General features: G+C 44.0%; 1 protein-coding gene across 1 annotated transcript; it reads right to left on the reverse strand.

Annotated features, from left to right (window-relative positions):
* Positions 1-455: 455 nt before the first annotated feature.
* CHI3L2 (chitinase 3 like 2) lies at positions 456-14,740 on the reverse strand. The gene is given in 11 exon segments (XM_029226969.1): positions 456-599; positions 1,391-1,507; positions 3,970-4,043; positions 4,046-4,151; positions 5,409-5,535; positions 5,989-6,113; positions 6,664-6,713; positions 6,716-6,813; positions 11,842-11,898; positions 12,192-12,393; positions 14,701-14,740. Coding segments are annotated over 11 exon segments (1,140 nt in total).
* Between the last annotated feature and the right edge of the window lie 860 nt (positions 14,741-15,600).

Below are 15,600 nucleotides of genomic sequence, written 5' to 3' on the forward strand. Positions count from 1 at the left end.
GGGCTTGGTCATCAATGATGACCATGAGACCTCCTGAATGTCTAAAGTAAGGTCAACTGTGGATGTGGAGAGGGAGGGAGCTTTACTAACGACTGAGATTGGCTTTCTTAGCAGTGAGTGGGGGACATAAAATCAGATTTATTCTGATTTAGAAAATTAAAACAGGCTGATAATTTTGTGGTGGAGTCAATGTTTATTTCCACTCTACATGAAAAGAAAGCCCTTAGCGCAGACTGTTCTCAATAAATAGTAACCAAATTATTACTGTTATATTTTTAAAATCTATGGGAAGCCCACCAAAAGGACAGAACCAGCCTAATCAATAAGGAAACAAGGCAGAAGGTCCAAAGGACATAAGAATGGATCAATCCAAATATGTGAAGATGATCTCCCCCAGTCTCCTGTGTCCCACTCTGCCCAGCTCTCTGCCCACTCCCAGCCTGTCCTGGACTCTGTTATCTTCCTAGGGAGCCAAGGTTTCTCTTGACAGCTTGAAAGAGGGGGTAGGAGCCCTGGCTGCAGGATTTGCTGGTAAAGTCATCCATGTCAATGGACCAGATCATGGCCCCTCCCAGGTTTAGATTCTTTAGGAACTGAACCTGAGGGTGGCACAGAAGGGCATACAGAGGTTAGAAGAGACTGTTAAAGGCCCAAGACCCAAGTCAGGTTCAGATGAGGGTTTGAGGTTAGAGTGCAGAAGTAGACTTATAGCCTATGGAGTCATGGATTCCCTGAAGGGAAAGGTCACTTAGGGAGGCTTATAAAATGAAGAGAAGGCCACCCACTATTAACCACTTCTCATGGAATAACCACACCCTAGGTTCAGTGTTCTTGGAGGCTCTGAAACACTAGAGGCTCTGGTATGAGGAGTGGGAACTAGGAAGCCACTAGCAAGATTTGAATTACAATTGGGTTGTCAATTACATTGATGCCTTTGTCCTGCTCTAAGCCTGGAAGGCAAAGGTCTTAGCAAGATCTAAGAACTGGTAGGCTCAGAAATTTGGAGTCTCCTAGAGAGGTAATCCATGAGAAGGACGGAAGGGTTTGTCCTGAGATGATCAACTGGGTGGGTAACTACTCTATATAGGCACCAATGTCTCCTTTGTTCCCTCTCCCTTCTCCTCCTACCTCCTCTCCACTCCTCGCTTCTCCCCTTATTCTCTTAATTCTTCCTTGCGTCCTTTCCACCTCTCCCACATGTACCATAGGTGCTCCCAGGTGTGGCTTAGAGTCACTACTAGGTTTGAGCCACAGAGGCCACTGGATCCCATCCAAGAATGGAGCCCCAGAGGCCTCTTTCCTTCCACACAGACTACTAAGGCATTTGATCTCACACCCCATTCCCACCCGCATGAGTGTTCTGCTGTCCCAGAGCCTCTTGCCTACCTACCTTGGTCTCCACGCTCTCCACATCATCATAGCTCACCCACTGGTTTCCCTTGACTGCATAGGGAACCTGATGATCCTGGAGCCTCGTGATCTTGACTCCTTTCAGGAAGTGGCAGATCTGTCAGGGGAAGGAGGAACAAGAGGGTCAGTAATGGGTTCTTCTTGAAATTTAGAAATAGAAGGGACAGGTAAGACACTAGGGTCTTGGGGACAACAGAATCTTCACTCCAGGGATCAATGAGAGAAATGACCAGATACAGCATACAGAATGGATGGTCCAAGGTGAACCTTTGGGAATTGTTTGTGCTAAGTCCTCATCAGGAGGAGCCACAAACGGCTAGAGGGCAGACAGTACTTGAGTTCCACATCAGACCTCAGCACTGACCAGTAAATCTTCCCATGTCTTCATTTGCAGAATGGAAACTATTATAATTATGTCTCCTATACACCTATCTTACAATATTGTTGTTAGGATCAAATGAACTAACACTCGTTAGGAAAAAAACAACTTTGAAAACAGTAAAGTGCTTTATAAATATGTAGCATTACAATGACAATCACCATCATTCCCCCCACCTTGTAGATTATCCCTGCTTCAATCCTGCTGCTCTCCCTCTCCCCTCTCCCCTTCCCAATATGCCTGTGTTGGGATCCCCACTTTTATCATCAGCTATTTTCTCTTTCTGTTAGCATAAGTAAGAGCTACTAAAAGAGATAAATCTTCAGTGGAAAAAAATGTATTTTAAGGTCATGTAGAAAACTCATTTTGGACCTTGCTTACATTTTTTAGATTATTTACACTCACGTTTGCCTCAAAGAGGGTAGAAAATGGAAAGTTGAATATTTAAGCAAATACCAGTTTGTCAAAATTATAATGATCTAGCGTGGTAAACTGAACAATCAAATTAAATTTTCCATGAAATAGGGAACTGTGTATCCAGTGGTCCGTACTAAAATCCTACCAGCAGATTCTGAGCACTGACTTCTCTTATCCCTTATATTAAATGATTCAGTGAGGACTACCATGGTGACCCATGCCCCTTTCCCCCTGCCAACTGAACAAGGTGCCTCAATCATTCCCCTGTGTGAGAAGAGAGGAAAAATTGAACATTACACTCACTGAGTACCTCAGTGGATGCCAAGTCCCTCAGTAGGGGTTTATAGCTTGCCCACGCCAGTGACAAGAGGCTAGACTAGGACTCCAAGGGGAAACCAAGATGTAAGATATTATACTTTCCTTACCTGATCCAACTCCTTCCCATCCTTCAAGGGCCAGCATGTATCTCTCTTCCCCTGTTACCCATCTTTGAACTCATGACCCTCCACATTGGCCACTTAATCACATCTCATTTTGCAATACCTACATAATTTTATTAACTATTATAGTTATCTTTGGGTTTCTTTTTAAGTTTTTTTTTTTTTGGCCACACTACGCAGCTTACAGGATCTTAGTTCCCCAACCAGGGATTGAACCTGGGCCCTCAGCAGTGACAGCACGGAGTCCTAACCACTGGACCGCCAGGGAATTCCCCATAGTTATCCTGTTTTTAAACCCTTATTTAACTCGTTATATTATGAATGCACTCTACATTCTTTCCACCTTGACAGTAAGCCCTTTGAGACAAGGATGAAGAATTACTTATTTCTAGCTCTCACAGTACCCAGTCTTTGTGATATGGCAGGGTCCCAAGAGTTTCTGTTGGTTGAATTATTGTTTGATTCTTAGTGTTTCCTATACATTTAAAAAAACTTTTTTTTTTTTTTCAGATTGAGGGGCAGAAAGAAATGATGGTCCAATCAGCCGAACACCTTTGACTGCTATCTCTGTGATGTTAAGTCTGTCTGACTTCTGGACAGAATCGGACACATTTGACCACTCCTCTCTTCTTGAAACACCCTCTTCTCTAAGGTCTTTGGTACAGAACAGTATGGGTTCTGCCAAGCTTCTGTTGATCTTGTCAGTTTCCTTAGTGGGCTCCTCTTCTGCCTATGTCTTAGGTGCAGGAGGTCCTTGAGTTTTGTCACATCTCACGCTTTGGCTTCAAATACCGTCTTTATGCTGATGATTTTAGAATCTACATCTCTAGCACAGAAGGACCTCCTGTGATCCAAACCCATATACCTAACCACTCACTTTTTATCTATATGTCCCACAGGCATTTGGATGTCCCACTTGCTCCTCAAACTCAGAATGACCAAAACTGATCTCATGATTGAGACCAATGCCCACTCTGCTCCTTCCTAACCCAACTCAGTAAAAATGGCATTACCATCCACATAATTGCCCAAGTCAGAAACCTAGGACAGTCTCCCTTTTCAATCTCCCATACCTGCTCTACACATCCCCACTCCTCACTTGTTCCACCTCCTCTCCAGATGTCAGCTAACCTCACTTCCTCCAGGAAGCATTCACCGACTCCCTCCCAAGTCAGAGGGAGGAGCTTCTCTTACATGCTCCAATAGTACTCCATACTTCCCTTCCCAGCATTCAGGATGTGATACTTTATTATTGTCAGATTGAAGCTGGAACTCCTACCCAGAGACAGGGGGCAGCTGAAGGCACAGGGTGGTTCCAGGTACCTCATAATAAGCCAGGAAGCCTGAAAACTTGGTGATGGGGCCAGCAGCTCCAGGACCAGGGGCAGGGGCCCCCGAGTGTTTTCTGCAGAGGCCAGTGTAGAGGAACGTCCATACATTGGGATGCCTATGACCACCTTCTCCACAGGCATCCCTTTGTTTATCCAGTATCCCACAGCATATTCCTAGAAAGAGAAGTAGACTGAGGCACAGTGTGTATGGGAAAGAAAGGTGTCAGACCTTTCTGAGCCTCCAGCCCAAATTCACAGAAGTGACTCCTTGATTCCCTTTCTACATCAGTGGCTATGGAGGGTCCCACCAGAACCAGAGTGCTTATTCTAATGCACTTAATGCTTTTCAGCACTGAGACCAATTCAGCTTTTTCTAATCGTGAAAGAAAACTGAACAATGGGTCACGAAAGAAATCAGGCAAGTGACCTAGAAAACATGAAATCAAAGTTGTCGCCATCTTTCTTTCCCCTTTGAGTCAATTGCCTATGGAGTTTGTCTACACTATGGCTAGTTGTGTTACTGATGAAAGCGGGCGTGGGGAGAGGTGGCCGTCAGACCCTAGTCTGTGGGGCCTCACAATGACATCAGACCCAAGAGGCTAGGTAAGAGGTCAGAGGCTAGTTGGGGCCTTACTGTCCTCCAGAACAGAATAAGGGGTTAGAGAAGATGAAGATATGTCTCCTTACCCTTAAAGATAATCAATGGAGAGGAAAGAATGAAGGGAACTTGATGTGACACAATCATACGGAGTTCTAGAAAACCCCAGACTAGAAATCAGAATACCTAGCTTTGGACTGGCCCATTTTTTAATTTTAAACATGAAGGCCTGGAAATATGCAACCTAGACAACATTTTCTCTCACCCAATTTTAAGAATACACATCTCTATATATGTACCACAACAATAAAATTGTTTGGTTAATGACATTTTTCCCTTGCATTTTTCATTTGCCAGCACTTTTCAGGACCTTCACATCAGCATGACCTTGAACAGCCAATTAATTTGCCAGGCTTCCATTTCATCATCTGTGGAGTGAGAGTAATGCTTCCTGACCAGCCAACCTCAGAGGATTATGTTGAAGATCAAATTAATGGGGAGTGTGGACAGACACAGCAGAGTACCAAGTCCTGTACATCCATGTGGGCACTAGGAAATGTATCAAAGATGGAGAATTAAGAGAAGACTGGGGTGGCTGACACCTTGGGCCAGAGACAAAGCTTAGGGCGCTTCAAATATGAGGTCCTCTGACATTTTACTGTGCCTGGTCAAAGCATTTTCCCCGTTCTCACCAGCTTCCAGGGTTACCTGAGTCCCTCTGGCAACACATCCCCTCCTCAGTTCAAGACAGAAATAACTCTGGACAAGCTGCACTGTCCTCAGCTTGCCCCACAGCCAGTGTCCCACCACCCTTCCTCCTTATAACTCTCCACATTGTAGTAAGAGCTTGTCCCTCTGTCCAGCTGCTACTTTCTCAGAGGGCTATTATGGTCAGTGATGAGGGGCTTTTCCCAAGACCCATGGAAGTCAAAGGAAAGGAGGTTGATGAAATCCAGTTCTCTAGATTGCCAAAAGCAAAGGAAAAGATTCTGTGATGAGCAGAGGTGGGAGCAACTACTGTTGACCCTTGAAACATTGTGGGTTTGAATTGCACAGTCCACTTATACAAGGGTATTTTTCAACAGTAAATACTGCAGTACTACATGGTCTGTGGTTGGCTGAATCCACAGATTTGGAGGAAACATGGATACAAGGGGCTAACTATAAATTACATGTGGGTTAACTCTCGCTTTGTTCAAGGGTCAACTGTATACATATTTGTTTTGGGCTTTGGATGCTGTTAGAAGGATTGAAATTAGCCACAGAGGAAAAGTTCCTGCCCAGATGATGTGGTTAGGATAGTGACCTTCATGCTCTCCCTCGTCCCTTCATCCCTCAGACATACTGGCATGCATCACTTGCATGGGCCAGGCTGGAGGCAGAGAGATGGAGGGGGTGCTCCAATGCACTTACTTTACCAATTCCTTGATCTGATAGCTGTTGTCAATCATATGTCTCCCTGCGGAAACTCCTGCAGTCAAGAGAAGCCTTTCTTTGGTGGATTTTACAAAGTCCTGCTGAAAGGCTTCTGCTAACTCCTATGAAAACAAACAAACAAAAAAAACCCAGAAGAGGTCAATTTTCCCTCCCAGAGGAAAGCGCTAAAGTTCTTGCTTGATAGGACATTTCTAGATGGAAACAGCATTAGATGGAAAGATCAAATCTTTTCTCCCCATTCCCACATGGGGATGCCTCCTGCCTTGTGGTCAGGAAATCTCCACATTAGGTAGGAGGACAACCAGTCACATTGTACCCAGGAAAAACTGAGTTTCCTCCTAATGGATTCTCTAATCTATCTGATAGAACATCTATCTGTGAGACTCTTTCAGTGCTCAGGAGATTCTATGGTCCCACAATCTTTTATGTGGGTGTTGCTTTGTTTCAGTGTTGTTTATTGTATAAGGAGGCTCTGTTCTCTGATGTTGTCCTTGCCCTAAACTAGGACCAAGGGCTTTTCCTTCATCAGTGGGGGCTTCTGGAAGAAAGGGACTGTCTTCAAGCCAGAGCCAATCTCTTCCTTTTTTTCTCCTGGTGTGGCCATGGGTTCCACTTGTTAAGGTACTAAGGGTACCACAGAGTTTGCCTTACAAGAGTCAGCACAGTGAAACAAGTGTTGTCTTTCAGATATGGGTAAATACAGCTATGTCCAGCCCATCAAAGTTATGGTTCCTCAGAAACAGGATTACAGAGTTGATAAATTCCAAGCGTAATGTAGAAGAATCAACCATGCGGTGGAACCTGGGTAGAAGCAATACAGGTGCTTTTGGCAAGAGGAAATAATTACCATTGCACAACATATTTTTCACAGAAATCCTGAAATAGTCTTCCGTTCCCCAATATATTCTCACCACTTATCTATCCCAACCCCTGCCTCTTTTGGAACAAAAGAGGAAGGATTGTTGGGCCAGAAAATTGATTGGATTGGGCAGAGGACAATTGGGTTCTCTGCAGACCTTTCTGCAGGGTAATGGAGCTGCCTTTAACAAAGACGCTCCTTGACCAAACTTTAGCCAGACTCCTCTGAACCCTCTTCTCAACTAGTCTTTGACCTTGGACTTCTGTGCCTATCTTTGCAGAGTGCAGTTTTAGCAAGAATCCTAAGTCATGGACTTGAGGGCACGGGGAGGGGGAAGGATAAGCTGGGATGAAGTGAGAGAGAGGCATGGACATATACACACTGCCAAATGTAAAATAGACAGCTAGTGGGAAGCAGCCGCACAGCACAGGGAGATCAGCTCGGTGCTTTGTGACCACCTGGTGGTGGGGGATAGGGATGGTGGGAGGGAGACACAAGGGGGAGGGGATATGGGGATATGTGTATACAGTACAACTGATTCACTTTGTTATACAGCAGGAACTAACACAACAATATAAAGCAATTATACTCCAATAAAGATGTTTAAAAAGAGAATCCTAAGTCAGTTTAATGAGACTGCCCCACCCTTGATATCAGATCTTCTTCAATATCTGATCAAATTCCTCCTCCCCTACCATCCCCCAGGTGATATCTGTTCACCCTGGCCTGCCTTCAGCAAGAGTTCTGTTGAGTCAGTTTAGCAAGAATCTCCCTACCTCTAATGTTCCCTCTTTTCCCATCCACCAACCCGCACCTGCAACCTGTTCCTTGGCTATACCTCCCCACTTGCCCCTGCTGTATCCAGAATTGAGCCCAGTACTATAGTGAGGTCTCCTTTCCCCTCTTATAATATTTCCTGAATAAAAGCTATTTTTACCTCTTTAATTACTGTCCAGCTCTGGTTTTCTTTAACATCTTACACCCTTGAGAAAGCAGTTTGCATTGCGGTGGGTTTAGGATTGGGAAATCTGCGTAGTCCTGGGAAGTCCCAGGTCACAGTCATTTCTAGTGACATTTTGTTCACTAACCAGCTCTCTGGCTTCAGTCTGGCCATCTCTAAATTGGGATTGAAGATACTGATCCTGCCTCATCTATCTCAAAGTAATCACGTTTTGGCAAGCTTCATGAAAGCAGAGCTGGACTTCACATTCCCCAAACAATAAACCCAGGCACGAATTAGCAACCCAGATCTCCCCAGTCCCAGGGCTTCTGGTGAAAAGCCAGGAGGACCCTGAAAGCAGCAGCCCCTCAAGAGCTTTTATCTGAACTAGAATTCTTAAGCCAGGAAGTTGATTCTTAGCTGCCCACACAGAGGGCACCAACAGTATTTAAAATCCAAAGCTATAGACAAGATATTGGTATTTTCCAGAGGACATATCCTTTGACTTGTATCACTTCCCACCTCTCACAACACCTCCCATCCCCAGACAGATTTAGAGTCTTGAATTCATTTGTTTCAATCAATATTAAATTAAGCTGCTTGTAAATTTTGGAGATTAATCCTTTGCCAGTTGCTTCATTTGCAAATATTTTCTCCCATTCTGAGGGTTGTCTTTTGGTCTTGTTTATGGTTTCCTTTGCTGTGCAAAAGCTTTTAAGTTTCATTAGGTCCCATTTGTTTATTTTTATTTCCATTTCTCAAGCAGCTCATGCAGCTCAATAACAAAAAAAAACCAAACAACCCAATCCAAAAATGGGCAGGAGACCTAAATAGACATTTCTCCTAAGAAGATATACAGATTGCCAACAAACACATGAAAGAATGCTCAACATCATTAATCATTAGAGAAATGCAAATCAAAACTACAATGAGATATCATCTCACACAGGTCAGAATGGCCATCATCAAAAAATCTAGAAACAATAAGCGCTGGAGAGGGTGTGGAGAAAAGGGAACACTCTTGCACTGCTGGTGGGAATGTAAATTGATACAGCCACTATGGAGAACAGTATGGAGGTTCCTTTAAAAACTACAAATAGAACTACCATACGACCCAGCAATCCCACTATTGGGCATATACCCTGAGAAAACCATCATTCAAAAAGAGTCATGGGGCTTCCCTGGTGGCGCAGTGGTTGAGAGTCTGCCTGCCGATGCAGGGGACACGGGTTCGTGCCCCGGTCTGGGAAGATCCCACATGCCGCGGAGCAGCTAGGCCCGTGAGCCATGGCCACTGAGCCTGTGCGTCCGGAACCTGTGGTCTGCAACGGGAGAGGCCACAACAGTGAGAGGCCCGCGTACCACAAAAAAAATAAAATAAAATAAGTTATGTACCAAAATGTTCATTGCAGCTCTATTTACAATAGCCAGGAGATGGAAGCAACCTAAGTGTCCATCATCGGATGAATGGATAAAGAAGATGTGGCACATATATACAATGGAATATTACTCAGCCATAAAAAGAAACGAAATTGAGTTATTTGTAGTGAGGTGGATGGACCTAGAGTCTGTCATACAGAGTGAAGTAAGTCAGAAAGAGAAAGACAAATACCGTATGCTAACACGTATATATGGAATTTAAGAAAAAAAAAATGTCATGAAGAACCTAGGGGTAAGACAGGAATAAAGACGCAGACCTACTGGAGAACAGACTTGAGGATATGGGGAGGGGGAAGGGTGAGCTGTGACAGGGCGAGAGAGAGTCAGGGACATATACACACTAACAAACGTAGTAAGGTAGATAGCTAGTGGGAAGCAGCTGCATAGCACAGGGAGATCAGCTCGGTGGTTTGTGACCACCTAGAGGGGTGGGATAGGGAGGGTGGGAGGGAGGGAGACGCAAGAAGGAAGAGATATGGGAACATATGTATATGCATAACTGATTCACTTTGTTATAAAGCAGAAACTAACACACCATTGTAAAGTAATTATACTCCAATAAAGACGTTAAAAAAAAAAAGAAAAAAAATTAAATTGAGGATTTGGTTCCTGCATGTATCTCAGCAGCACAGTGGAGGAGATAGCAAAACTTGGACTATTATCTGAAAAACATGGTAGAAGTAGGTTTGTAACTTTATTCTTATATTTCAGAAGTGCTCACAGTGATTAGAAGAAAAGCAAGGATACCTCTTTTAGGGAGCAGTTGCATCTGATGTTCTGGGCAGAAACCTCCAATTTTAGGAAAGACAAACATTCTTTAGAAATTTAGAAGCAAGTCTGTGCATTACATATTTTTAAGTATTGCTGCATAGCACCTGGCACAAAGCCTGGCATTTACCTAATAATAATGACAACGTTAATATACAACAATAATTATTGCAACCATTAGGTCCTTTTTGCACATCAGCACTACCTAAACAGTTTGCTTGCATTGCCTGCCCTCACAACTTCATCCTTAGGTTGATTCTGTTATTTGCCTCATTGTGTAGTTTTTTTTTTTTTTAATTGAAGCATAGAGACATTTAAAAAATTGCCTAAAGGAAAGAAAAAAGAAAAAAAGAAATTGCCTGAAGTTAAACAACTTGCATGCAGCTTGCATATAGCTAAAGAGAAAGCCAAACCAAATTGGTTTATCTCCAAAGTCCTACTTTTAACCACTACACTAATATACAATAAGTACTCAATAAATTATTTATTGAATAAATGAATGCGTGCATGTAAGAATGAATGAATGAAGATATTTTTAATTGAATCAAAGATAAGCAGGTATTATGAATGAGAGAGAATTTGGGAATCAGATGGATAATTGCCATGAAAACCCATTAATAATTAAAAGGAGTTCATGGTGAGGTTAATGCAGAACCAGATAAGTTAGGTAGGTTGATCTTTTTTCTTTATGTGTGTAGAAATTGCTTTACTAAGTATTCTACAAGTTGAGCTGGTAGAGACTTTAGAAATTAATTAGGTCAGCCCTCTTATTTCATAGATGAAAATATTCAGTATAAAAAAAGGAGAAGAAAAAGTTGACACTTACTGGTCGATAACTAAGTCAGGCACATGACATACGTTACCTCATTCGAAGTCTTTGCACGCACCTTATGAAGTAGATGTTGTGATGTACATCTTACAGATGGGTAAACTGAGCTCAGAGAGGTGAGTTAACTTTCCCTAGGTCACTCATCTACATAGGTCTTCTAATGCTACTTCTTTCCTCTGCTTACTCCAGCTGTAAGGAGTACTGACCTGCTACACGAGAAAGATGTCTTATCAGACTTCTCGTGAAAGCGGAAAGCCTCTGCTGACTGAGATTAAGATCTCTGGACTTTTTAAAATGTTGGCACTTTAAAAAAAAATTAAAGCAGAAGAAATTCAAAATTAGATTAACTGCATTTAAAAATTGCAAAAAAAGGTGCCTCTCTTCCTTACATATTTGTATTTATTTAGCTTGATGCAAATGGAGTATCATTTTCCTGTGAATAGGAATTATAATTTATAATAGATGTCTCATATTAATAACTATTTTGTTTTTAAGCAAAACAGACCTGATTGCCCCTATGCTGCTTTGCACTTCCAGGCCATCCAGCTGTACAACAATGACCCAGGAAATCGGGGTCCACTGATGGCTGCTAAGGACTTGGTTTTATGTGGAAGTCACCTACATGACCCACCCCCATGGTACAAAGTCAAACCTTCAAAACCCTTAAAAAAATTGCATCTCCCCATAGTCCATTAGGTGAAAAACCTTCGTGTAAATAATTGAAAGTTTACCAAATACTGCTTCCAGTTCAGTTTCTCCCACGACTTAAGTATCTGAGCTTGTGTTAAGCTCCTGCAGAGTTCCTTCCAAGACACAAGCAAACATAGTGCTATGCCTCAACTTGTGACAAAATTCAGATCAGTTTTGCCATCTAAGCCAAGGGAGGACCTTTCTAAAGCCTAATTCAATGTCTCTTTTCAAGAGGAGGAAAAGCAGTGATGATTAGAAATTACACGGCAGAATAAACAAAAAATAGAGATATTGTGGTCTTACCCTTTGGAACCAAACAGATACCTTCCAACGGACAAGAGAATTTTCAGTTTGGGATTCCTGGAGTAGAAGAATAAGTTGATTATTTCTTTACTGGCTGCCAGGGAAAACTTTGCCTAAAGGGTTAGGACTAGATTATGGGTAAGTGGGCTCCAGCTATTTAGCAACTAAGTTCAGTGAAGGGATGAGGCATGGGGGAGAAAATCAGGAAGCATCAGGATTATACCCAAGGAAAAACACTTGAATAAACACACAAATGAATGAATGGAGCTAGAAGGCCTTAGGCCCAGTTTAGAACTATCTTCTCTCCCCCAAAACCCACCCTGGATGCTCCCCACTCCTATCCTACTGACTTGGTTTTGAGACTGCTGATGGTCTGGGAAAGCATCGCATCATTCTTGTCCTTGATGATGACCTTGTTGTTACTGATGCTGGCGAATGAGTAGATGAGGTGAGAACATAGGAAGGGGTCAGTGCTCTCAAGGGTGAACTTTCCTGGTTCCTGCCTGTCCCGTGACCAGTTGGTAAAGTAGCAAACCAGTTTGTAGGCAGATCCTGGAGTAGAGGGAAGAGAGCCAATGGGGAACCTAGTGCGGTGGCCTCAGAGCCCAGAATGCCACAAGTTTCTCCCCCAAAAACCATGGCCTCCTTTGCTTATTCAGCCAGAGCCTCTGAGGGTCATTCAACCTGGGCCCTCAGTGCTGGCTCTTGAGCATCCAGACCCCAGTTAAGAGATACAATGAGAGAAAGAGATATTATCCATAAGGAACTCATCCCCAGAGCACTGAGATTCAATGTGGATGGATGGATGAATGACACAGAAATATCAGTGGATAAAAAAACAGATGATACACACAACATTGAAGTGGGTGAGAGAGACAGAAACAGAGAGACAGAGAGAGAGGCTCAAAAGATAGAAGCAGAGCCATGCATGCACAAAGAGACACACAGGACAAAACCTCAGAGTCATCAATATGTTAGTGTCAGAACCTGGCAGAGTCATCAAGAGAAACAAAATGAAGCAGAGATATAAACCAAACATCAGAAGGGACACAGCCCAGGGGACCCAGGCAGTGGTAACTCATTGACTACTTGACTTCCTGAAGCAACAAGACCACTAAAACTGTTAAGAGGTGGGTGAGAAGGAAATCTGCTAAGCCACAGCTGGTTCTCTGTCTCAGACTGTGGCAGTGAGTGTGTGGGTGTGCCTACATGCAAAATATAGCTACACTTCCTCTGGACACTGCAGGCATAGCTACTGAGGTCTTTTTATAGGGCCTTGAGGTCCCCAGCACCTGGGTGCCTTGTGGAGTCTACAGCCCTACAGAGAAACATTTTCCAGACTGGGAATTCATTTGCTCATTCATTTATCCAATAGAAATTAATTGAACCACCTGCTCTGTGCCAAGTGTTGTCCTGGATATTGGGAAAGCTAAAATGAGGTTGATGCTGTCCCTGTACTCAGGGAGCTCACAGCCTTGTCTGGAATTGAATATAGTTAAGGTGACCAAATAGTTTATCATCCAATGGGACAGTTTGGAGGGTGAAAAGGAGCATTATTAATAATTTCCCTGGGGCACCAGCTTGAACCAGAACTCTCCTGGGTGAATTGAAATGAATAGTCACCGTGTGTACACACAACTAACTCTTAAAACAAGGCAAGGTGAATTGAGGAGTGTGAGCTGCCTCTGGAAGTGCGCTAGGCCTTCATGACTGAGGTCACGTCCAGCCTCTTCTCCATAGGACACCTCCCCTGGGAGGACTGATGAGGCCATTCTATCCTTAATTCACCCTCCGAAAGGGAAGGAAAGGGCAGGACCCTGATGCTGGAAACCTCACCCAAAAGGCAAGACTCCTTGAACTATGACCCCCACCCTGCGGACATTGTCTAGATTTACCCACACTAAGACATTTGGGGGGTATGAAAATGGAGAAAAGGGCAGTTAAAAATGAGATAAAACTTTGGATGACAGCTGTTGGGGCTTGTGCCTTCTCCACAGACTTTGGGGCTGGGAAACTGGATTCAAGGGTTCTGTTCTCCTGATTCACATGACTCTTAGGGAACTGGCCCTCCACACACCAGCTAAGTGGGTAGGAGAATTCTGGTTGCCGCATCTGCTGTTAAGTCAGCCTCCAGGCCCTTCTTCAAAGTGCCAGCTTCCTGTGGGCTGCTCCCCCAAGGGCTCAGAGCGGAGACCTTCAACAGGGAACTTAAAATGCTCTTGCCATTTCCAAGTGGGCGGGCTTGCCTTGAGACCATAGGCAGGAAGAAAGAGGGAAAGACACGATGAAATGGCTCCTTTTCCTCCGTAAGACATAATCCATCTCGGCCCAGCAAACTTCCCTCCTTCACCCATAGCCCTATTTATTTAGTGTCATCCTCACCTTCATCCAAATTCCCAGCCACCATGAAAGCCAGAGTTTTGGATCAGAACTTTAGAGTTGAAAGGGGGATTTTAGAAAACATTTACCCCAACAGATCATTCTGAAGACAAGAAGTGGTGAGGCTCCCTAAAGTTTTAACATGTGCAGAAAGCAGAGCCCATGAAACGTGGGACTCCCAAGACAGTGCTCGTATATCACAATCTGGATAAGAGGCGGCTCTGTGAAAATGCAGACTGAAAACACTCCTGATGGTCTGAAGGGCTCTGGCCACGGCTGCTCCCTTGCCCATCTAGGAAAGATCAGATGGTCCCCTAGGGCAGTCGCCTTGACTCGATAGGTTTTGATAAGGAGGTGAACAGAGAGACTGGTGTCCCAGGAGGAGAAGACGACCGCTTCTTCCATAGGTCTATGTTACCTATGTTACCCTTTCTCTCCTCATTAACTTCCTTCTGAATTATCAGCCCAGAGCTCACCTGCCCAGAGAGACAGACTTCTGGTCCACGGTGATTTCTCCCATATCCCTGGTCAGCTTCCCTGGGATGCCTCTGGGCCTTTTATGCCCTAGAGGCTTCAACAGCCTCTCTTATGGGAAGGAAGCAGGAAGAAGTCCAGGAGATTCCGGGGACTTCCCTTGGCAAATCTGCCTTGTGAAACTTCCTGGCAATGAGACCCAGATTTGTGCAATGCCAAGTGTCAAAAAAAAAGCTGCAGTGGAGACAACCACTGAGAGGTCCTTTTCCTCCAGTCTCACCCTGAAGGGATCTGGTCCCTGAGAAGGGAAGAAGATGGTACTTTGGGTTGCCTCTTCATACTGCTTTCTGGCTCCCAAATCCCCTTTCTCCACCACCCAGGATCTGTTTCCTTCTTCTTTCCCTGACCTCCCTCCATATTCACGTCACTTGTGGCCTGCATATTCTTGATGATCTAAACAGACAGTGCTACCATCCCAGGTGGTCCTACCCTACAGCTCTTCTTCACCTGATAACATCCAATGACGCCTTCTCTATGGAACCTTTTTTGCTTCTCCCTGAGCCCAGGGTAGCTGGCTCCTCTGCTCACAGAACGTTGTATTTCTTCTCATGTGTCCACACCGTACTGTAGTGCACCGGTGTATGTGTCCATCTCCCCAACTTGACTGTGTAGTTCTTAAGTACAAGAACTGAGTGAAACAAGAAAAACAAAAACCTCAACAAATATTTATTGAAGATTAGAATTGAATTGTACCCCAGATTCTAAGGTGCAGACAGACTCTCAAGGCCCTACACGATCTGCTCCCTGACTACCTCTCCAGTCTCCTGGCTTTCTCTGTGGGTGTGTCTCTGTCTCTCACTTTTCCTGACTCTGTTCTCTTGCTCTGTGTTAGTCCCAGGATACTTC

The sequence above is a fragment of the Monodon monoceros genome, unplaced genomic scaffold, assembly GCF_005190385.1.
Source record: "Monodon monoceros isolate NGI ecotype Baffin Bay Population unplaced genomic scaffold, NGI_Narwhal_1 Super_Scaffold_18, whole genome shotgun sequence".
Classification (NCBI taxonomy): Eukaryota; Metazoa; Chordata; class Mammalia; order Artiodactyla; family Monodontidae; genus Monodon; species Monodon monoceros.